The sequence below is a fragment of the Lissotriton vulgaris genome, chromosome 5 (assembly GCF_964263255.1).
Source record: "Lissotriton vulgaris chromosome 5, aLisVul1.2, whole genome shotgun sequence".
In the NCBI taxonomy this organism is placed as follows: Eukaryota; Metazoa; Chordata; class Amphibia; order Caudata; family Salamandridae; genus Lissotriton; species Lissotriton vulgaris.
In genome coordinates, this window is record NC_141693.1 from 20,669,650 (window position 1) to 20,694,315 (window position 24,666).

Below are 24,666 nucleotides of genomic sequence, written 5' to 3' on the forward strand. Positions count from 1 at the left end.
GTTCACTGAAAGGTGTATATTGGAGTAGGGTAGAGTGGGGTAGATTGGATTAGGGTAGATTGGGGTGGGGTTCACTGGAAGCCTATATTGGAGTAGGGTAGAGTGGGGTAGATTGGAGTGGGGTAGATAGGGATGGGGATGATTGGAGTAGGGTGGAGTGGGGTAGATTGGAGTGGGGTAGATTGGAGTAGGTTGGAGTGGGGTAGGATGGAGTGGGGTAGATTGGAATAGGGTAGAGTGGGGTAGATTGGGGTGGGGTAGAGTGGAGTGGGGTAGATTGCAATGGGGTTCACTGGAAGGTGTATATGGGAATAGGGTGGAGTGGGTTAGATTAGAGTGGGGTAGAGTGGGGTGGGGTAGAGTGGGGTAGATTGGAGTGGGGTAGAGTGGAGTAGATTGGAGTGGGATAGAGTGGGGTAGATTGGGATGGAGTAGATTGGAGTTGGGTAGAGTGGGGTAGATTGGAGAAGGGTAGAGTGGGGTAGATTGGAGAGGGGTAGATTGGAGTAGGGAGGAGTGGGGTAGATTGGAGTGGGGTAGATTGGAGTAGGGTGGAGTAGGGTGGAGTGGGGTAGATTGGGGTGGGGTAGAGTGGGGTAGATTGGGATGGGGTTCACTGGAAGGTGTATATTGGAGTAGGGTGGAGTGGGGTAGATTGAAGTAGGGAGGAGTGGGGTAGATTGGAGTAGGGTGGAGTGGGGTATATTGGAGTGGTGTAGAGTTAGGGATAATGGAGTGGGGTAGATTGAAGCGGGTTAGATTGGGTACAGTGGGGTAGATTTGAGTCGGGCAGAATGTAGTAAGTTAGATTGGAGTTGGGTTGAATGTAGTGGGGTAGATTGGAGTGGGGTAGAATGGAGTGGGGTAGATTGGAGTGTGTTACATTGGGTACAGCGGGGTAGATTGGAGATGAGTAGAATGTAGTGGGGTAGATTCTAGTTTGGTAGAATGTAGTGGGGTAGATTGGAGTGGGGTAGAGTTGGGTAGAATGGAGAGGGGTAGATTGCAGCGGGTTAGATTGGGTACAGTGGGGTAGGTTGGAGTCGGGTAGAATGTAGTGGGGTAGATTGGAGTTGGGTAGAATGTAGTGGGGTAGATTGGAGCGGGTTAGAGTGGAGTTGGTTAGATTGAGGTAGATTGTATTGTAGTACATTGGGGTGGATTGTTGTGGGCTGGAATGGGGTAGAGTGAAGTAGATTGCGTGGCATGGGGTGGACGGCGTAGAGTACAGAAGTTTGGGGTTGAGTATGGTAGATTGGGGAAGCTGGATTGAGGTAGATTGAAGTAAAATAGATTGTGGTAGGGGTAGAGTGAAGTGCAGTAGAGTTGGGTAGATTGGAGTAGGCTGGAGTGAGGTAGATTGGAGCGGGTTAGATTGGGTACAGTGGGGTAGATTGGAGTCGTATAGAATGTAGTGGGGTAGAGTTAGGTAGAATGGAGTTGGGTAGATTGAAGCGGGTTAGATTGGGTACAGTGGGGTCGATTTGAGTCGGGCAGAATGTAGTGAGTTAGATTGGAGTTGGGTAGAATGTAGTGGGGTAGATTGGAGTGGGGTAGAGTTGGGTAGAATGGAGTGGGGTAGATTGGAGCGGGTTAGATTGGGTACAGTGGTGTGGATTGGAGTGGGGTAGATAGGAGTGGGTTAGATTGGGTACAGTGGGGTAGATTGGAGTGGGGTAGAATGTAGTGGGGTAGATTCTAGTTTGGTAGAATGTAGTGGGGTAGATTGGAGTGGGGTAGAGTTGGGTAGAATGGAGAGGGGTAGATTGGAGCGGGTTAGATTGGGTACAGTGGGGTAGATTTGAGTCGGGCAGAATGTAGTGGGGTAGATTGGAGTGGGGTAGAGTTGGGTAGAATGGAGTGGGGTAGATTGGAGTGGGGTAGATTGGGTACAGTGGGGTGGATTGGAGTGGGGTAGAATGTGGTGGGGTAGATTCTAGTTTGGTAGAATGTAGTGGGGTAGATTGGAGTGGGGTAGAGTTGGGTAGAATGGAAAGGGGTAGATTGGAGCGGGTTAGATTGGGTACAGTGGTGTAGATTGGAGTCGGGCAGAATGTAGTGGAGTAGATTGGAGTGGGGTAGAGTTGGGTAGAATGGAGTGGGGTAGATTGGAGTGGGTTAGATTGGGTACTGTGGGGTAGATTGGAGTCGGGTAAAATGGAGTGGGGTAGATTGGAGTTGGGTAGAATGTAGTGGGGTAGATAGGAGTGGGATAGAGTTGGGTTGAATGGAGTGGGGTAGATTGGAGCGGGTTAGAGTGGAGTGGGGTAGATTGAGGTAGATTGTTTTGTAGTACATTGGGGTGGATTGTTGTGGGCTGGAATGGGGTAGAGTGACGTAGATTGCGAGGCGTGGGGTGGACTGCGTAGAGTACGGAAGTTTGGAGTTGAGTATGGTAGATTAGGGAAGCTGGAATGAGGTAGATTGGAGTAAAATAGATTGTGGTAGGGGTACAGAGAAGTGCAGTAGAGTTGGGTAGGTTGGGGTAGACTGGAGTGGGGTAGATTGGAGCGGGTTAGATTGGGTACGGTGGGGTAGATTGGAGTCGGGTAGAATGTAGTGGGGTAGATTGGAGTGGGGTAGAGTTAGGTAGAATGGAGTGGGGTAGATTGGAGTGGGGTAGATTGGGTACAGTGGGGTGGATTGGAGTGGGGTAGAATGTAGTGGGGTAGATTGGAGTGGGGTAGATTGGGTACAGTGGGGTGGATTGGAGTGGGGTAGAATGTAGTGGGGTAGATTGGAGTGGGGTAGATTGGGTACAGTGGGGTGGATTGGAGTGGGGTAGAATGTAGTGGGGTAGATTCTAGTTTGGTAGAATGTAGTCGGGTAGATTGGAGTGGGGTAGAGTTGGGTAGAATGGAGAGGGGTAGATTGGAGCAGGTTAGATTGGGTACAGTGGTGTAGATTGGAGTCGGGCAGAATGTAGTGGAGTAGATTGGAGTGGGGTAGAGTTGGGTAGAATGGAGTGGGGTAGATTGGAGCGGGTTAGATTGGGTACTGTGGGGTGGATTGGAGTGGGGTAGAATGTAGTGGGGTAGATTCTAGTTTGGTAGAATGTAGTCGGGTAGATTGGAGTGGGGTAGAGTTGGGTAGAATGGAGAGGGGTAGATTGGAGCAGGTTAGATTGGGTACAGTGGTGTAGATTGGAGTCGGGCAGAATGTAGTGGAGTAGATTGGAGTGGGGTAGAGTTGGGTAGAATGGAGTGGGGTAGATTGGAGCGGGTTAGATTGGGTACTGTGGGGTAGATTGGAGTCGGGTAAAATGGAGTGGGGTAGATTGGAGTTGGGTAGAATGTAGTGGGGTAGATAGGAGTGGGGTAGAGTTGGGTTGAATGGAGTGGGGTAGATTGGAGCGGGTTAGAGTGGGGTAGATTGAGGTAGATTGTATTGAAGTACATTGGGGTGGATTGTTGTGGGCTGGAATGGGGAAGAGTGAAGTAGATTGCGTGGCGTGGGGTGGACGACGTAGAGTACAGTAGTTTGGAGTTGAGTATGGTAGATTGGGGAAGCTGGATTGAGGTAGATTGGAGTAAAATAGATTGTGGTAGGGGTAGAGTGAAGTGCAGTAGAGTTGGGTAGATTGGGGTAGACTAGAGTGGGGTAGATTGGAACGGGTTAGATTGGGTGCAGTGGGGTAGATTGGAGTCGGGTAGAATATAGTGGGGTAGATTGGAGTGGGGTAGAGTTAGGTAGAATGGAGTGGGGTAGATTGGAGTTGGGTAGAATGGAGTAGGGTAGATTGGGTACAGTGGGGTAGATTTGAGTTGGGCAGAATGTAGTAAGTTAGATTTGAGTTGGGTAGAATGTAGTGGGGTAGATTGAAGTGGGGTAGAGTTGGGAAGAATGGAGTGGAGTAGATTGGAGCGGGTTAGATTGGGTACAGTCTGGTAGATTGGAGTTGGGTAGAATGTAGTGGGGTAGATTGGAGTGGGGTAAAGTTCGGTAGAATGGAGTGGGGTAGATTGGAGTTGGGTAGAATGGAGTAGGGTAGATTGGGTACAGTGGGGTAGATTGGAGTCGGATGGAGTGGGGTAGATTGGAGTTGGGTAGAATGTAGTGGGGTAGATTGGAGTCGGGTACAATGTAGTGGGGTAGATTGGAGTGGGGTCGAGTTGGGTAGAATGCAGTGGGGTAGATTGGAGTCGGGTAGAATACAGTGGGGCAGATTGGAGTAAGGTAGATTGGGGTAGGGTAGAGAGAAGTGTGGTAGAGTGGGGTAGATTGGGGTGGGGTGGATTGGATGGAGTGGGGTAGACTGGGGTGGAGTGGGGTAGACTGGAGTTGGGTAGAATGGAGTGTGGTCGATTGGAGTAAGGTAGATTGGGGTAGGGTAGAGAGAAGTGTAGTAGAGTGGGGTGGGGTGGATTGAATGGAGTGGGGTAGGTTGGAGTAAGGGAGATTGGGGTAGGGTAGAGAGAAGTGCAGTAGAGTTGGGTAGATTGGGGTAGACTGGAGTGGGGTAGATTGGAGTGGGTTAGATTGGGTGCAGTGGGGTAGATTGGAGTCGGGAAGAATATAGTGGGGTAGACTGGGGTGGAGTGGGGTAGATTTCAGAGGGGTAGATTGTAAAGAGGTAGAGTGGGGTAGACTGGAGTTGGGTAGAATGGAGTGGGGTAGAGTGGGGTGGAGTGGGGTAGATTGGAGTAAGGTAGATTGGGGTTGGGTAAAGAGAAGTGTGGTAGAGTGTGTTGGGGTGGAATGGATGGAGTGGGGTAGATTGGAGCAAGAGAGATTGGGGTAGGGTAGAGAGAAGTGTGGTAGAGTGGGTGGGGTGGATTGGATGGAGTGGGGTAGATTGGGGTTGTTGTGGATTGGATCGAGTGGGTTTGATGGGGTGGAGTGGGGTAGTTTGGGTTGGATAGATTGTATAGAGGTAGAGTGGGATAGATTGGAGTAAGGGAGATTGGGGTAGGGTAGAGAGAAGTGGGGTAGAGTGTGTTGGGGTGGATTGGATGGAGTGGGGTAGATTGGAGCAAGAGAGATTGGGGTAGGGTAGAGAGAAGTGTGGTAGAGTGGGTGGGGTGGATTGGATGGAGTGGGGTAGATTGGGGTTGTTGTGGATTGGATCGAGTGGGTTTGATGGGGTGGAGTGGGGTAGTTTGGGTTGGATAGATTGTATAGAGGTAGAGTGGGATAGATTGGAGTAAGGGAGATTGGGGTAGGGTAGAGAGAAGTGGGGTAGAGTGTGTTGGGGTGGATTGGATGGAGTGGGGTAGATTGGAGTGAGGTTCCGTGACGATTTGAACCCGTGTTTTCAAGTTTGTCGGAAATACATAATATTAGTATCAGCGAACCGCAAATGATCCATTTAGCATATCCTGGTGTTTTCGTTACGATACGAGCAAGAGCACTCCTGTTATGAACACATTTCTGATCTACCCACGGCATCCATCTTAGATCATGGCCGCCATTTTGTGTTTCCTTGCCCTCACATATGCAATAGCCTCTGATCACTTCATTCACTCCACTTTGATTAAGGACACGTAGTCTTAGCCCGAGATTCACCTCTTACATGACACGTACACCTCAAACCAGATCACGCTGAAGCTGCATGACTCGACAAAGGCTGCCTCCACTGCCCGAGGCCAGCCCACCTGAACTGGTTTTCCTGTCCATTGTCCTGATCATGATTAGGCGGCCGAAGCCGGTAGTCTTGCCCATTTACAACCCACAAACATCTCTTATCCCGCTTTCCTATCTTCTGCACCTGGCTCTGCTCCTTTCCTTCTGGGCCTTTATTAGGGGGAGGTAACGAACTTTACGATGAGGCGGTCCGGCTCTTGAATGCAATATTGACAAGGGATTGTGATGGACTAGTGGGAACCCCTCTTCGTGATGTTTGCCATCAGATATTATCGACAGTTCCTGTGTAACGCCAAATATTTATTGTTTAAGACACAAAGGTTTGGGAATGTACTGACATGTGAAATATTTGCCTGAAGCACAATTTTTGGTATAAAAGGAGCAACCCTCAATGTACAAATCGAACAGTCTCCTAGATTCTGCCCGTGTGTAGATTCTGTGATTTCTGTGTCCCTGCAGTAATAAACCTTTGGTCTTTGACGCCACCATCGAGAAGCCCGTGTTTCTGTTCATTTGCGCACCAAGGCAGGTGGAACTCCGGGGTCTTTGGGTGTTGTTCCCTGACACCTCTGGACGGAACCAAAAAGTCCAGAACTCCAATTGGCGCCCAACGTGGGGCGACGTCATTCGGTACCGGTCCAAAAGCTGAAGAGTTCGAGAAGCTTCGTGTGAAGATTTCCGAGGGAGGCGCCCCACTTCATCGATCCCGGCATATCGCAAAAGTGGCCCTGAAGTTCTCTTCCACGAGGGTTCCCGTTCAGGACGGCTGCAGTGGGCCGTTGCCTTGACCGTCGCCCTGTCTTGGACCCGAGGTGCAGCCTTAGTACAGCGAAACGTGACGGGTTTCTCCTTGGTGACGTCTTCAGTGCCTCAGTTAAGTATTTAGTGATAGCTAGCTGGTTACTTTGTGAGGATTGTTAAAAATCCTTGATCGGTTCTTGGTTTGGTTTGGTTTCGTAAGATTATCACTAGTTGTTCTGGTTACGATAATCTATTTGGTTCAGTTTGGGTATCGATACATTAGTTTGGTTTTGGTAGGCCTAAGTTCTTGGTTCGAGTGCACATATCTGTTTCGTGTTTTGTTTGTTTTGTGTTCCAGACTGAAAATGGTAAGTCGGAAAATGTTGTCTTGTTTTGGTTGCAACCGTGACTCACGATTGGAGGATTCCTGTCTGGTTCCTCCGATTGGGACTCCCCTTTATGACATATATTGCAAATTAGGAGTGGGTCCTATATCCTATAACGAGGTGTGGGTTCGTTATTGTAAGAAGGATGGTGTCCTTAGTTGGCCACTACATGGTAGTTTTGAACCCGAGATCCCTGATAATTTAGAAGCGAAATTGTTTAGTAAGAAAGCCCGGCCGGCAATGTTTGATTCTTTCCGTTACTGGCGAAAAGAATCTAAACAGAGAGAAATGAAAAGGTTGAAGAAAGAACAAAAAGAGCAAGAGGAGTTAACTCTAGAGCAAGCAACTAAACAACTGCAAGATAATGAGTGCGAAAAGGCTATAGACGTAGCAATTAGAGAGCATAATTTAGCGATTGACAAGTGCTACCCTGCCTTGCCATCGAAAACAGCTAAGATACTGGAGGATCCCGAAAACGATCCTCTGTTGTCTTATCTGTTACGTTCACCTCCACCGTACGCACAAGGTGCTGCGGCCCAACTTGTACCGAATGTTCAATTGCCGGTTGCTGGACAACCTGGTGTTCTTGTTCCTCAGAATCTAGTTCCTGTACCTCCTGTGGTTAATGTGAATGTTCCTACGGCTCCTCCTTTTCCTGGGTTGCCGACTTCTATACCTGTATCTGTCTCGCTTACACCTACTACTTCACAAACTATTTTCATCGATACTCCTACTGCTTCGCAATCTGTTCCTACCTCTACTGTGTTCTCTACGTCTGCGAGTATGTTAACTCCACTTTCTGTACGTCGAAAAATAACTGATTCTGTTGCTAATATTCTGTCTCCTCTATATAAATCCTTAATTAAGACTCCCACTTCTGATTCAGTTCAGAGACGTAGTCAGCTACCAAGTACTGAAGAACGGGGAGTTTTAGATTCCACGGCTCTCAGATGGATTACGAAAGTTAGAAGGTATAATACGAGAGATGTATTAGATACGTTTATGCAGTGGAAGGAACCAACGCAACGATACGTCTTTGATGAGATGTGCTCGTTGTTACGTGAGGAAATAGAAGAAGATGATGTCGAATCAGACTTGGAGGATTTAATTAAGGTGCAAAAAGAGTTTGCTGCAGGAATGATAGTGGGTGATAATATAAAAGAAGCGATGGAACTTATTTTGAGTTTTAGGAATGATCCATCTCTTCGTTCGCCGAGAGATTTAGAGAAAGGTAAAATGAAGCTAAGTCGCCAATATCCTATGAGGGAGGTTCCTCCAATCTGGCGCGAAGCAATACAACGTGATGATAATGCAGGTATTGCAGCTGCTCCAGCACAGTTCCAACGAGTGTGGATACACATTCCATGGAAGCGAGCAGAAGTGCTAGCAGTGAAACAGGCCTTACCAGATCCGCGTAAGAATCCGGCCGGATATTACAAAGAATTAACACAGACAGTTGAGGCTTGTATAATGAACCTAGCAGACATCGACATGTTATTTGGCAATGTAGTTCCACAACCAGTGTGGGCTAAAATTCGTAGAGAGGATCATCAGGCTGCTTTAGGTGGTGATTGGGCAGCTATCACTGCAGCAGATGGTCAGCAAACGGGTGGTGCAAAACCCGAACCCCTAATTGCTAATCTTCCTGGTAGAATAATTGACTTAATGAAGACTCTGATGCCTGCGTTGCGTGTTAATTGGGATAAATTATCCGCATGCAAGCAAAAGAAAGACGAAAGTGTCTCCGACTTCTTCACGAGGTTCGAAGAGACTTTTGTAGACCATAGTGGTCAGGATATGAGCACTGAAGGAGGACAGAGATTGTTTGTCGATAAATTTGTGCATAATTTGTTGCCTGAATTATGCAATAAATTAAAGGATTCAGAGAGTGCGTGGGCTGTTTCCACGACTGCGCAAATACTTGCGACTGCACAGTACTACGAAAATAGGGATAAAGAGGAAAAAGAGAAATCAGACAAGAAAACGAAAGATTTAAAGACTAAAGTCCTTTTACAGCAGGCGTATCCGCCTCGCACGAACCAGACTAATATGCAACAGAATTCGTATCAAAGGACAGATTATAATTCAACCAGGCCTCAATATCAGTGGAATCAGTGTGCGTACTGTAAGAAAGAGGGTCACTACAAGAATGAATGTCCGATTTTAGCGCAAAACAATGCAGCAGCAGCTCAGAGAGGTCGTGGTGGTTATGCGCAGAATTCTAGAGGTCGAGGGCGAGGTGCTATGCCTCCGCAAACGAATGATCGTCCCTCCAATCACTTTGATCAACGAAACGTACAGTCAGCTCAACAGAATAGATCTCAGCAATATCTTGTTGAGGATTATTGTGAAGTTGATGAGGGATTCCAGCAAAATGGGTACTAGGACAGCCATGGACAGAGAGAGGGAGTAGTATCAGTTCCAGTGGATCAGAGTGGGCCTTATGTCGCAGTAGCAACATCAGGTGTAGTCGAACCGTTTCTGTTGGATACTGGTGCCGCAAAAAGTTCTATAATTCATGCGAAACTCCCTGGCGCACCTTTGTCTGGCTCAACAAATGTTTCCGTAGGTTTTTCAGGCGCCCCTGTTTACAACCCGATATCTAATCCTTTGTCTATTTCTGTTGGACCATGCCAATTGAAAGCACCCTTGATTTTGACGACAGGTTGTAATGAAAATCTGCTTGCTTTAGATTTGTTAAAACGACTATATGCGACATTGTACTGTTCTCCGGATGGAGTACAGCTTACTTTGGGTAAAAGACTAACTTCTCCGATGTACTTGTCAATGGACGCACTCCCGCCAGAGCTGCGCTCACTCCCTAATTCTCTTTGGGCGACTGGTCCTAATGATGTAGGCCTTTTGGAAATACCACCGTATGTAGTAACTTTGAAAGCAAATGTAAAATTTCCCAGAATTCCCCAATATAAAATATCGAGTGAAGGAGAACGTGCACTTTTATTGATTGTGCAAGATTTGATTAAGAAAGGTGTGGTTGAAGAAACTAGAGGAAATGTTTGTAATAGTCCTGTATTGCCAATTCTGAAACGAACTGATCCTACGAAGCCTCCAGTATATAGGTTTGTCATAGATCTTAGAGAAGTTAATAAGATTGTGGTTCCGCAGTTTCCTGTGGTTCCAGACATTACTGCCTTGTTAACATTGATTCCTGCTACAGCCAATTGGTTCTCAGTCATCGACTTGAAGAATGCCTTTTTCAGCATTCCGATAGCCGAGGAAAGCAGGGATATTTTTGGCTTCTGTCTAGGAGGTCGAAGTTTCAGATTTAAACGCGCTCCACAAGGCTACTGTGAGAGTCCATCTATTTACAGTCAAGCATTAAAAAGTCAGCTAGATTCTTTTGTCCTTCCTCCAGGTTCTGCCCTAGTACAATACGTAGATGACCTTTTAGTGGCTGCCGATGACAAGGAAACTTGCAAAGCAGCTACAGTATCGTTGTTACATCATTTGTCTGATTTGAATCACAAAGTATCACCTTCCAAGATGCAATACTGCTGCCAAGAAGTGACCTACCTAGGTCATCTCTTGTCAAAGGAGGGAAGGAAGTTGACCCCAGAGAGAATAAAAGCAATTACGCAAATGAGTGTTCCATGCACACAGAGAGAAGTACGTGCCTTTTTAGGTATTACCTCTTACTGTAGGCAGTGGATTCCAAATTTTTCTCTTTTAGCGAAACCACTGGTAGCTTTGACTGGGAAAAATGTTCCGAGTCCGGTGCCATGGTCTGATGAATGTCAAGAAAGTTTCACTGAATTACGAAAAGCCTTGTGTTCAGCTCCTGTATTGGGTACACCTGATTACAGTAAACCATTCACGCTCTATGTTCACGAGAGAGAAGGTTGCGCGTTGAGTGTCCTGACACAGAAGTTTGGTGATAAACAACGCCCTTGTGCGTATTTCTCATCAACATTAGATCCGGTAGCTAGAGCGTTGCCTAGTTGTTTGAGGGCTACAGCGGCAGCTGCGGCTTCCATTCGGCAATCTGCTGGTTTGGTGATGAACAACATGCTAGTGGTCATGGTTCCTCATGCAGTGGATACACTCATGAACCGAACGAAGACACAACACCTTACCAGTGCGAGATTATCTGGTTACGAACTGACACTACTAGCGAGTCATATTCAGATCAAAAGATGTAATGTATTGAATCCAGCAACACTGTTGCCGACTGATCTAGAGTCGAGTGATTCTGAGCCACATGACTGCTATTTTAAAACGGAGGAAGAGACAAAAGGACGAATTGACCTTAAAGATACTCCGTTACCCGATCCGGATGGTACGCTATATGTGGACGGGTCATGTTTTAAATTGGAGAATGGTGATGTGACTGCTGCTTACGCGGTGACGACTTTGAAGACGATTGTGGAGACTGCAAGAGTGAGTCAGAATTCTGCCCAAGCTGCAGAATTAATAGCTCTAACGAGAGCATGTGTTTTAGCTGAGGGAAAGAGAGTGAATGTGTTCACAGATAGTCAGTACGCATTTGGCGTGGCCCATAGTTTTGGCCGGTTGTGGAGAGAAAGAGGTTTCATTACGTCCCATGGGACTAAGATTCAACATGGTCAGCTAGTTAACGACTTGTTGGAATCTCTAACCTTGCCGACTGAAGTTGCGATTGTGAAGTGCAGTGCTCATAAAGCAATCACGGATGATGTTGGGCGTGGGAATGCTTTTGCTGATGAAATTGCTAAACAGACAGCTAGAGATGTGATGAGTAGAATGTATGTTGCAACGTCTGCAAGATGGATCGCTGAGTCTGGGATGTGTGAAGATACAATGGAAAGTGTGAAAGAGATTCAGAAAGAAGCAACTGAGGAAGAGAAACGTGTATGGAGAGAGGGTACGGGCAAGTTGGACTCGAATGGATGTTGGATTGATTTGACAGAGCAACAACGTTGGATATTGCCGGATGCGTATGTGCTTGCAGTAGTGACAATGGCGCACGGAGTAGCGCATATAAGTTCTAAAGGCATCTGTAAGATGTTGGCTCCGGTCTGGAAGAATGATGGGATCAGTAAATGTGCAGAGAGAGTGGTGAAAAATTGTATGGTGTGCTTGATGCATAACCCTGGCAAGGGAACTCCAACTCCAGCTGGTCACTTCGCTCCTCCTTCCTGCCCCTTTGAAGTAATTCAGTTAGATTTCATTCACATGGAACGCTGTAATAACTTGAAATACGTCCTGGTGGTGGTTTGTGCTTTTTCCAGGTGGATAGAAGCATACCCACTGAAGGACAATACCGCCTTATCAACTGCCAAAATTCTTCTCAAAGAATATTTCCCTAGATTTGGAATGCCACGGATTGTATGGTCAGATAACGGAAGTGAGTTTGTAGGGAAAGTTATGCAGAGTGTATGTGCAGGTCTAGGTTTGAAACAAAAATTTCATAGTGCGAACCATCCCCAGTCAGCTGGTTTAGTCGAGGGTTACAATGGCACCCTCAAGCTTAAAATAGCCAAAATTCAAGCATCCACAGGGTTGGCTTGGCCAGACGCACTTCCTTTGGCCTTGTTATCAACGAGAGCAACAGTGCATTCTAGAATAGGGCTTTCTCCATACGAGATTGTGTTTGGCCGCCCGGCAAATGTCTGGGGTGTGCCAAGGCCTAAACAATTTTGCTCCATTGAATATCCTATGTTGATAGACTACCTTTACGACTTGACTGCTAAATTGAGTCTTATTCATCAACAGGTTTTCGATGCACTACCAAAGCCTCCGGAGAGTCCAGGGCATCAACTGAAACCCGGCGACCACGTGGTGGTCAGGAACTTCGCGAGGACAAAGAATCTTCAGCCTCGCTACATCGGCCCCTTCCAGGTCCTGCTGGCAACGAGGACAGCCGTACGTGTTGCTGGCCGCAAGAACTGGATTCATGCTTCTCACGTAAAGCGTGTTCCGTTGCCGCTGCCTTATGACAACTGGGTGAAGAAGAGAATTGGTGCCTCCGAATCTGAAATCACGCCGAAATTTATCCCTTTCAGTGATGCCGATTTGATTTCTGACACTTTGAAACCTGACTCTCCTCCTGAGAAAACTCCTTCGAACATTGAACATTTGTCTCCAGCATCAGAAGAAACTTTGTTATCTGCGAACTTAAACTCTGCAACAGCTGCTAGTGATACACTATTTTCCGATCAGACAGTACCAACGAAGAAGAGATACAACCTTAGAAGCCATAAAAAGGACTAATAAAGCAGGCAACTGCATATTGTAATTTTGATATATATATATTGAACTTTTACTTTTCAGCCAGGAAGTTTGCTATTGTTTATTGTTTTTAAAATTGCCTTGCCGTCTGGGTAGCCGTAGGGTCGTGGATGTGTGCCTAGTTTGAATTTGCAGGGGTCTGACACAAGGTCGATCTTTCTGTTGGTTTTGGGAACTCCCAGGGCTGACAGAGGCATTTTCATCTACATACACATCATCAGTGGTCGCGAGCGGATTGTAGAAGATGGAGCTTCCTGCGCTGCAACGAGAAAATGTGATTTATGTTCGCAGAAACAGACTGTACAAAATTCTTCGTAGCAAATGCTTTTTGATGCAATGTGCCGTTACATTTTTGATTATTTTAGCAACATTGGTGGGTGGAATAGTCTTTAGTATAAATCTGATTTTTGTGCCAGTTACTACAGTACCTCCCCTTGATCCTGTTACTTCTACTGTTTCTTCTATACACTCTTTTCACTCGTTTCCTGAACATGAGCAAGCACGACGTACAGAGTTCATTAACAACACTTTTGTACAGCTCTTGCACCAACACCAACTGGTAGTTAACACTACAGACTGCTGGGTGTGTGGCTTGATACCCCACACTATGGATAAAGGTATTCCCTATCTGGTTTTGCCTTTCAGCTACAATGGATCATTTCAGGCCCTTCAAACCATCTTTGCTTATGCCCTTGAGACCTATCCTCCGCGTCCACCACGTTCCACTAAATATAACTCTGCCAACAAAGCTTTAGTCCAGGGAATTATTGACATGATCAAGGATGTCAATAATACTCCATCATACCCTAGGGACGAACTACGAGTGTATTTGAGTTGGAATACTTCAGAGTATCGCCTTAGTTTAGGAGAAAGCAAGCGTAAAAGCTCAACTCCAATCTGGGTCGTACCTCACCGAGGTCAGGTCTGTTTGCAAGGTAATGGGAGAAATCCGAGAGCTCAGTTAGGGAGGAGTGAGTGCGTTGAGACTTATGTGTTTCCGGCTAACTCTTCCCCTGCCTTCCTCACTGCTAGGGGTACCTATTTCATTTGTCGAGATCGAGCTTATACATGGTTGCCTGCAGACTTTTCAGGTTCATGCTATATTGCTCGATTGTTGCCTCCAACATACACTGCTTCATCTGATTACCACAGAACAAGAGTAGCGAGAGGTGTCTTTAGCAAAGAAGATACCGCTGGTCAGGAAGCTGGAGACTTTTTCAAAGGCTTCCTTCCGTTCTGGGGACCTATGGCCAATAGTAGAAACATACGTCAACTAACACGGGTAGTTGAATCTACTATTACCGAAACTGCTGGTGCCCTTAGCAATCTAACAGCTGAGCTTCAGGCGGATAGACTCATGACGTTGCAAAACCGTATGGTTTTAGACGTTATCCTTGCAGACCGAGGTGGGGTATGCAGAATGATCCAATCGAGCTGCTGTGTCTTTATTCCTAATAATGCTCCAACAGTCTATGAGGCGATCTCTAAGCTACACAAGATTTCCGACTCTATACATGTAGACAAGGGAAACTGGTCCTTTATGGAGTGGGTTTGGACTCTGATCTCAGCGTGGGGATGGAAGGTTCTAATGGTCATTGGTGTCGTCTTAGTATTCCTCTTCTCATGCTGCCTGATTATCCAGTGTGGTCCAGCCCTGTGTGGCCTTTGTGCTGCAACCTGTTTTAGGAAACCACCTGCGTTTGGAGAAAAGGCACGAGAAAGGATGATGATACAACAACATGTCACTGACCTGATGAGTATAGAACTAGACTCTGATATAGACTGAGTAATTGCCTATGTAAGGGCAAAAGGAGGGTCTGAGGTTCCGTGACGATTTGAACCCGTGTTTTCAAGTTTGTCGGAAATACATAATATTAGTATCAGCGAACCGCAAATGATCCATTTAGCATATCCTGGTGTTTTCGTTACGATACGAGCAAGAGCACTCCTGTTATGAACACATTTCTGATCTACCCACGGCATCCATCTTAGATCATGGCCGCCATTTTGTGTTTCCTTGCCCTCACATATGCAATAGCCTCTGATCACTTCATTCACTCCACTTTGATTAAGGACACGTAGTCTTAGCCGGAGATTCACCTCTTACATGACACGTACACCTCAAACCAGATCACGCTGAAGCTGCATGACTCGACAAAGGCTGCCTCCTCTGCCCGAGGCCAGCCCACCTGAACTGGTTTTCCTGTCCATTGTCCTGATCATGATTAGGCGGCCGAAGCCGGTAGTCTTGCCCATTTACAACCCACAAACATCTCTTATCCCGCTTTCCTATCTTCTGCACCTGGCTCTGCTCCTTTCCTTCTGGGCCTTTATTAGGGGGAGGTAACGAACTTTACGATGAGGCGGTCCGGCTCTTGAATGCAATATTGACAAGGGATTGTGATGGACTAGTGGGAACCCCTCTTCGTGATGTTTGCCATCAGATATTATCGACAGTTCCTGTGTAACGCCAAATATTTATTGTTTAAGACACAAAGGTTTGGGAATGTACTGACATGTGAAATATTTGCCTGAAGCACAATTTTTGGTATAAAAGGAGCAACCCTCAATGTACAAATCGAACAGTCTCCTAGATTCTGCCCGTGTGTAGATTCTGTGATTTCTGTGTCCCTGCAGTAATAAACCTTTGGTCTTTGACGCCACCATCGAGAAGCCCGTGTTTCTGTTCATTTGCGCACCAAGGCAGGTGGAACTCCGGGGTCTTTGGGTGTTGTTCCCTGACACCTCTGGACGGAACCAAAAAGTCCAGAACTCCAGGAGCAAGAGAGATTGGGGTAGGGTAGAGAGAAGTGTGGTAGAGTGGGTGGGGTGGATTGGATGGAGTGGGGTAGATTGGGGTTGTTGTGGATTGGATCGAGTGGGTTTGATGGGGTGGAGTGGGGTAGTTTGGGTTGGATAGATTGTATAGAGGTAGAGTGGGATAGATTGGAGTAAGGGAGATTGGGGTAGGGTAGAGAGAAGTGGGGTAGAGTGTGTTGGGGTGGATTGGATGGAGTGGGGTAGATTGGAGCAAGAGAGATTGGGGTAGGGTAGAGAGAAGTGTGGTAGAGTGGGTGGGGTGGATTGGATGGAGTGGGGTAGATTGGGGTTGTTGTGGATTGGATCGAGTGGGTTTGATGGGGTGGAGTGGGGTAGTTTGGGTTGGATAGATTGTATAGAGGTAGAGTGGGATAGATTGGAGTAAGGGAGATTGGGGTAGGGTAGAGAGAAGTGGGGTAGAGTGTGTTGGGGTGGATTGGATGGAGTGGGGTAGATTGGAGCAAGAGAGATTGGGGTAGGGTAGAGAGAAGTGTGGTAGAGTGGGTGGGGTGGATTGGATGGAGTGGGGTAGATTGGGGTTGTTGTGGATTGGATCGAGTGGGTTTGATGGGGTGGAGTGGGGTAGTTTGGGTTGGATAGATTGTATAGAGGTAGAGTGGGATAGATTGGAGTAAGGGAGATTGGGGTAGGGTAGAGAGAAGTGGGGTAGAGTGTGTTGGGGTGGATTGGATGGAGTGGGGTAGATTGGGGTGGTTGTGGATTGGATCGAGTGGGTTAGACTGGGGTAGAGTGGGGTAGACTTCGATAGGCTGGGGTAGACTGGAGTGGGGTAGAGTTGGGTAGAATGGAATGGGGTAGGATGGGGGCAGTGTGCAGTGGAGCCAGGTAGCTGCTTCAAGAGTCATGACACACATGCGCTCACATGGAAGAGCCGAAGTGATGTGTCGGTAAAAGGAAGCGCGGAACAGAAAACAAAGTCAAAGGTAGAATAAACAATACTAGTCAGAAAAAGTTATTAAAAAGTTCTGTGAATCTCTGCGGACGGCGGACGGATACAAATTAAGTGGGATCAGTTGGTGGTGGTGCAGACTCCGCTTCAAGTACCTTCACTGTATAGAATACGCACAAGTGACATAAAAAACACTTCCTCCGCCAAGAAAGGAGTGGGGGCTGGGGGAGGGGGGGGTGAGAGCACGGACCTCATACAGGGTACAAAGCCCCCCACGGTGTGTAACACTGCTCCAGACCCCCTTGTATCATCCCTGGGGGGGGACACTGGAGTTGGCGAGATGGGGGGGAGGGGCGCGGAGCGGATCAGAGAGGGGCAGCAAACAAACCTCGCCCCCTGAGGGTAAGTAACCCTGTCTTCTTGCAGTACAGGGTGTCAGTCTCTGTCCACACATGCGCTTCAGCGCCTGGTGGGGGCAGTAAGCGCTGTATAATTACCCATAACCCACCTGCCTGCAGCCTCTCCGCCCCGAGCTTCAGGTATTTCTTCAGACCCTCGATGCACCGCCCCTCCAGGTACCCCTTCCAATACTGGGCGATGCTCCTCTCCGAGTTCCATCGGTCCTGTGTGATCCAGGCCGCATCCATGGCCGCTGTGAAGGTCTGTCTGTCCTTGTCGAAGCTGATGAAGTCGTGTCCGTCAAAGGCGTATTGACGGAACCCCCCCACGGAGCCGTCCTCCCGGAGCTCACAGCCGTACATCACCTGGACCGTGTGGAGACCTGAGGGGGGAGAGGAGAGGGTGAGCAGAGACACTACCACCCCCTCCGCCCCTCCCCCCCCTCCGCCCGGATCTCACAGCCGGACATGTATTGAATGAGGGGGGAGTGAGGGAGGGGTAGAGAGCACGAGGGGCAATCACCAGCACCCCCTTCCAAAGCCGCCCCTGCAGTGAGGGGACACAAGAACCGCCCGGAATCCTAGGGGACACGTGTGGGACTTGAGGGGGGAGAAAGAGTGGGGGCTGAGGGGGGGACATGGGGGAGCCCTCGGGAGAGCAGCGGAGACGCTGTCTGAGGGGGGGCGGGGGGGAGGGGCAGCAATGATCGATCCAGGAGACCAGAGGTGAAGTGAGAGCCTGAGGAGGGGGGGACAGAATGAGGGGGGACCCAAGAAAATCCTTCCCGCCCCCTCACTCCATCAAAGCCAATCACCTGAGCTCAGCCAAATACCACCCACAGCATGTGGGGAGGGGGGGGGTCATGAGGGCCTGAGGGGGGGGCACAAGGTCAGTCATGTTCACGCCCAGAGAGACCGTAGACTCTCATAAAGCCCCCCTAATGAGGGAGAGGACTGTGGGGCACTGGGGGGGAGGCGTGGGAGGGGGCAGCACAGAGTGTGTCTGAGGGAGAGAGGCCCCTAGTTTGGGGGTCTTGTTACCCCTCAGCCGCAGGCACAAACACCCCTCACAGCCTCTGCGCTTCAGAATGTTTTGCGTGACTGCGTCTGATACCCCCTATGCAGTCACTCGCACCCCAAAGCACTGACCTGTCACACCTCACTCGTCCTGGGTCTCCACCCCTCCCCCCCCCCCCAGTTAAGTTCGACCCACAGCCCTGCTTGACCCCCCTCCCTGCCGTTCCTCCAAACCCCCTCAACACCCAGATGCCCCTCACCCCCGTCTGCATGAGGCCCCCTCTCCCAGTGTCACGCACTTCCGGTTGGCCCGCTTCCCTGGACACACTCCCCCCACATGCCCCCTCACTGTCACTCACCCCCTTTGCCCCCCTCCCCCGTGTCACTCACCCCCTCTGCCCCCCCCCTGTCACTCACCCTGGGTCTGGTTGACTCGCTGCATCGCGGTCCTCACATCGGCCTTGAGCACCTGCTCCGATCCTCGGCTGATCTCCGTCTGCACCTCCCAGTACTGGGGGTCCTCGGCGGTGATCCCCTCCATCCAGGGGGCCCGGGGCTCCTCTCTGTGGCTCTCACTGGTGTAACTGGAGATAGGGATATCATCCATGTACCCCACGTAGGTGTACCAGGGGACCCCGGGGAGGGGCCCCGAGAGGGAGGACTCGAAGTACCTGAGGGAGTGCGAGCCTGGGGGGGAGAGAGAGACAGGGGGTCAGAGGAGGGAACGCACCCCTCTCCACATGTAATGCTTTCCCTCCGCACCCCCACACAACACTGACCCACCTCATGCACTACAAGGACACCCCCCCAGTCCAGTACCCCCCCACAGTATATGTCACTCTTATAAATAATAAAAGGAGGTTAATGCACTCGCTGCAGAGATGTGTGTGTGCCCAGCAACATTCAGGGGATAGTAGTGCTGGAAAGATAACTGAGGCGGTTAATGCACTCGCTGCAGAGATGTGTGTGTGCCCAGCAACATTCAGGGGATAACAGTGCTGGAAAGATAACTGAGCCGGTTAATGCACTCGCTGCAGAGATGTGTGTGTGCCCAGCAACATTCAGGGGATAGTAGTGCTGGAAAGATAACTGAGGCGGTTAATGCACTCGCTGCAGAGATGTGTGTGTGCCCAGCAACATTCAGGGGATAGTAGTGCTGGAAAGATAACTCTGGCGGTTAATGCACTCGCTGCAGAGATGTGTGTGTGCCCAGCAACATTCAGGGGATAGTAGTGCTGGAAAGATAACTCTGGCGGTTAATGCACTCGCTGCAGAGATGTGTGTGTGCCCAGCAACATTCAGGGGATAATAGTGCTGGAAAGATAACTGAGGCGGTTAATGCACTCGCTGCAGAGATGTGTGTGTGCCCAGCAACATTCAGTGGATAATAGTGCTGGAAAGATAACTCTGGCGGTTAATGCACTCGCTGCAGAGATGTGTGTGTGCCCAGCAACATTCAAGGGATAACATTCAGGGGATAATAGTGCTGGAAAAATAACTCTGGCGGTTAATGCACTTTCTGCAGAGATGTGTGTGTGCCCAGCAACATTCAGGGGATAATAGTGCTGGAAAGATAACTGAGGCGGTTAATGCACTCGCTGCAGAGATGTGTGTGTGCCCAGCAACATTCAGGGGATGATAGTGCTGGAAAGATAACTGAGGCGGTTAATGCACTCGCTGCAGAGATGTGTGTGTGCCCAGCAACATTCAGGGGATGATAGTGCTGGAAAGATAACTGAGGCGGTTAATGGACTCGCTGCAGAGATGTGTGTGTGCCCAGCAACATTCAGGGGATAATAGTGCTGGAAAGATAACTGAGGCAGTTAATGCACTCGCTCCAGAGATGTGTGTGTGCCCAGCAACATTCAGGGGATAGTAGTGCTGGAAAGATAACTCTGGCGGTTAATGCACTCGCTGCAGAGATGTGTGTGTCCCCAGCAACATTCAGGGGATAGTAGTGCTGGAAAGATAACTCTGGCGGTTAATGCACTCGCTGCAGAGATGTGTGTGTGCCCAGCAACATTCAGGGGATAGTAGTGCTGGAAAGATAACTCTGGCGGTTAATGCACTCGCTGCAGAGATGTGTGTGTGCCCAGCAACATTCAGGGGATGATACTGCTGGAAAGATAACTGAGGCGGTTAATGCACTCGCTGCAGAGATGTGTGTGTGCCCAGCAACATTCAGGGTATGATAGTGCTGGAAAGATAACTGAGGCGGTTAATGCACTCGCTCCAGAGATGTGTGTGTGCCCAGCAACATTCAGGTGATAATAGTGCTGGAAAGATAACTCTGGCGGTTAATGCACTCGCTGCAGAGATGTGTGTGTGCCCAGCAACATTCAGGGGATAGTAGTGCTGGAAAGATAACTCTGGCGGTTAATGCACTTGCTGCAGAGATGTGTGTGTGCCCAGCAACATTCAGGGGATAGTAGTGCTGGAAAGATAACTCTGGCGGTTAATGCACTTGCTGCAGAGATGTGTGTGTGCCCAGCAACATTCAGGGGATAGTAGTGCTGGAAAGATAACTCTGGCGGTTAATGCACTCGCTGCAGAGATGTGTGTGTGCCCAGCAACATTCAGGGGATAATAGTGCTGGAAAGATAACTGAGGCGGTTAATGCACTCGCTGCAGAGATGTGTGTGCCCAGCAACATTCAGGGGATAATAGTGCTGGAAAGATAACTGAGGCGGTTAATGCACTCGCTGCAGAGATGTGTGTGTGCCCAGCAACATTCAGGGGATAGTAGTGCTGGAAAGATAACTCTGGCGGTTAATGCACTCGCTGCAGAGATGTGTGTGTGCCCAGCAACATTCAGGGGATAACAGTGCTGGAAAGATAACTCTGGCGGTTAATGCACTCGCTGCAGAGATGTGTGTGTGCCCAGCAACATTCAGGGGATAGTAGTGCTGGAAAGATAACTGAGGCGGTTAATGCACTCGCTGCAGAGATGTGTGTGTGCCCAGCAACATTCAGGGGATAGTAGTGCTGGAAAGATAACTCTGGCGGTTAATGCACTCGCTGCAGAGATGTGTGTGTGCCCAGCAACATTCAGGGGATAGTAGTGCTGGAAAGATAACTCTGGCGGTTAATGCACTCGCTGCAGACATGTGTGTGTGCCCAGCAACATTCAGGGGATAGTAGTGCTGGAAAGATAACTCTGGAGGTTAATGCACTCGCTGCAGAGATGTGTGTGTGCCCCGTAACATTCAGGGGATAATAGTGCTGGAAAGATAACTCTGGCGGTTAATGCACTCGCTGCAGAGATGTGTGTGTGCCCAGCAACATTCAAGGGATAACATTCAGGGGATAATAGTGCTGGAAAGATAACTGAGGCGGTTAATGCACTCGCAGCAGAGATGTGTGTGTGCCCAACAACATTCAGGGGATAGTAGTGCTGCAAAGATAACTGAGGTGGTTAATGCACTCGCTGCAGAGATGTGTGTGTGCCCAGCAACATTCAGGGGATAATAGTGCTGGAAAGATAACTGGCGGTTAGTGCACTCGCTGCAGAGATGTGTGTGTGCCCAGCAACATTCAAGGGATAACAGTCCTGGAAAGATAACTCTGGCGGTTAATGCACTCACAGCAGAGATGTCTGTGTGCCCAGCAACATTCAGGGGATAACAGTGCTGGAAAGATAACTCTGGCGGTTAATGCACTCGCTGCAGAGATGTGTGTGTGCCCAGGTACATTAAGGGGATAATAGTGCTGGAAAGATAACTCTGGCGGTTAATGCATTCGCTGCAGAGATGTGTGTGTGCCCAGCAACATTCAAGGGATTATAGTGCTGGAAAGATAACTCTGGCGGTTAATGCACTCGCTGCAGAGATGTGTGTGTGCCCAGCAACATTCAGGGGATAATAGTGCTGGAAAGATAACTCTGGCGGTTAATGCACTCTCTGCAGAGAACTGTGTGCCCAGCAACATTCAGGGGATAGTAGTGCTGGAAAGATAACTGAGGCGGTTAATGCACTCGCTGCAGAGATGTGTGTGTGCCCAGCAACAGAGATGTGTGTGTGCCCAGCAACATTCAGGGGATAGTAGTGCTGGAAAGATAACTGAGGCGGTTAATGCACTCGCTGCAGAGATGCGTGTGTGCCCAGCAACATTCAGGGGATAATAGTGCTGGAAAGATAACTGAGGCAGTTAATGCACTTTCTGCAGAGATGTGTGTGTGCCCAGCAACATTCAGGGGATAATAGTGCTGGAAAGATAACTGAGGCGGCTAATGCACTCGCTGCAGAGATGTGTGTGTGCCCAGCAACATTCAGGGGATAGTAGTGCTGGAAAGATAACTCTGGCGGTTAATGCACTCGCTGCAGAGATGTGTGTGTGCCCAGCAACATTCAGGGGATAATAGTGCTGGAAAGATAACTGAGGCGGTTAATGCACTCGCTGCAGAGATGTGTGTGTGCCCAGCAACATTCAGGGGATAATAGTGCTGGAAGGATAACGGAGGCGGTTAATGCACTCGCTGCAGAGATGTGTGTGCGCCCAGCAACATTCAGGGGATAATAGTGCTGGAAAGATGACTCTGGCGGTTAATGCACTCGCTGCAGAGATGTGTGTGTGCCCAGCAAAATTCAGGGATAATAGTGCTGGAAAGATAACAGAGGCGGTTAATGCACTCGCTGCAGAGATGTGTGTGTGCCCAGCAACATTCAGGGATAATAGTGCTGGAAAGATAACTGAGGCGGTTAATGCACTCGCTGCGGAGATGTGTGTGTGCCCAGCAACATTCAGGGGATAATAGTGCTGGAAAGATAACTGAGGCGGTTAATGCACTCGCTGCGGAGATGTGTGTGTGCCCAGCAACATTCAGGGGATAATAGTGCTGGAAAGATAACTGAGGCGGTTAATGCACTCGCTGCAGAGATGTGTGTGTGCCCAGCAACATTCAGGGGATAGTAGTGCTGGAAAGATAACTCTGGCGGTTAATGCACTTTCTGCAGAGATGTGTGTGTGCCCAGCAACATTCAGGGGATAGTAGTGCTGGAAAGATAACTGAGGCGGTTAATGCACTCGCTGCAGAGATGTGTGTGTGCCCAGCAACATTCAGGGGATAACAGTGCTGGAAAGATAACTCTGGCGGTTAATGCACTCGCTGCAGAGATGTGTGTGTGCCCAGCAACATTCAGGGGATAGTAGTGCTGGAAAGATAACTGAGGCGGTTAATGCACTCGCTGCAGAGATGTGTGTGTGCCCAGCAACATTCAGGGGATAGTAGTGCTGGAAAGATAACTCTGGCGGTTAATGCACTCGCTGCAGAGATGTGTGTGTGCCCAGCAACATTCAGGGGATAGTAGTGCTGGAAAGATAACTCTGGCGGATAATGCACTCGCTGCAGAGATGTGTGTGTGCCCAGCAACATTCAGGGGATAGTAGTGCTGGAAAGATAACTCTGGCGGTTAATGCACTCGCTGCAGAGATGTGTGTGTGCCCAGCAACATTCAGGGGATAATAGTGCTGGAAAGATAACTGAGGTGGTTAATGCACTCGCTGCAGAGATGTGTGTGTGCCCAGCAACATTCAGTGGATAATAGTGCTGGAAAGATAACTCTGGCGGTTAATGCACTCGCTGCAGAGATGTGTGTGTGCCCAGCAACATTCAAGGGATAACATTCAGGGGATAATAGTGCTGGAAAGATAACTGAGGCAGTTAATGCACTCGCAGCAGAGATGTGTGTGTGCCCAGCAACATTCAGGGGATAGTAGTGCTGGAAAGATAACTGAGGTGGTTAATGCACTCGCTGCAGAGATGTGTGTGTGCCCAGCAACATTCAGGGGATAATAGTGCTGGAAAGATAACTGGCGGTTAATGCACTCGCTGCAGAGATGTGTGTGTGCCCAGCAACATTCAAGGGATAACAGTCCTGGAAAGATAACTCTGGCGGTTAATGCACTCGCTGCAGAGATGTCTGTGTGCCCAGCAACATTCAGTGGATAACAGTGCTGGAAAGATAACTCTGGCGGTTAATGCACTCGCTGCAGAGATGTCTGTGTTCCCAGCCACATTCAGGGGATAATAGTGCTGGAAAGATAACTCTGGCGGTTAATGCACTCGCTCCAGAGATGTGTGTGTGCCCAGCAACATTCAAGGGATAATAGTGCTGGAAAGATAACTCTGGTGGTTAATGCACTCGCTGCAGAGATGTGTGTGTGCCCAGCAACATTCAGGGGATAATAGTGCTGGAAAGATAACTCTGGCGGTTAATGCACTCGCTGCAGAGATGTGTGTGTGCCCAGCAACATTCAGGGGATAATAGTGCTGGAAAGATAACTGAGGCGGTTAATGCACTCGCTGCAGAGATGTGTGTGTGCCCAGCAACATTCAGGGGATAATAGTGCTGGAAAGATAACTCTGGCGGTTATTGCACTCGCTGCAGAGATGTGTGTGCGCCCAGCAACATTCAGGGGAGAATACTGCTGGAAAGATAACTGAGGCGGTTAATGCACTCGCTGCAGAGATGTGTGTGTGCCCAGCAACATTCAGGGGATAGTAGTGCTGGAAAGATAACTGAGGCGGTTAATGCACTCGCTGCAGAGATGTGTGTGTGCCCAGCAACATTCAGGGGATAACAGT

General features: G+C 48.8%; 1 protein-coding gene across 1 annotated transcript in view; it reads right to left on the reverse strand.

Annotated features, from left to right (window-relative positions):
* LOC147710017 (class I histocompatibility antigen, F10 alpha chain-like) overlaps positions 1–24,666 on the reverse strand; it is a 237,703-nt gene that overhangs the window by 150,083 nt on the left and 62,954 nt on the right. The window contains exons 2-3 of the mRNA XM_086920688.1: positions 18,501–18,770; positions 17,177–17,449 (exon numbers count right to left, since the gene is read on the reverse strand). Of these exons, the coding sequence (XP_086776814.1) occupies positions 17,177–17,449; positions 18,501–18,770 (543 nt within the window). The remainder of the gene's footprint in view (positions 1–17,176; positions 17,450–18,500; positions 18,771–24,666) is intronic.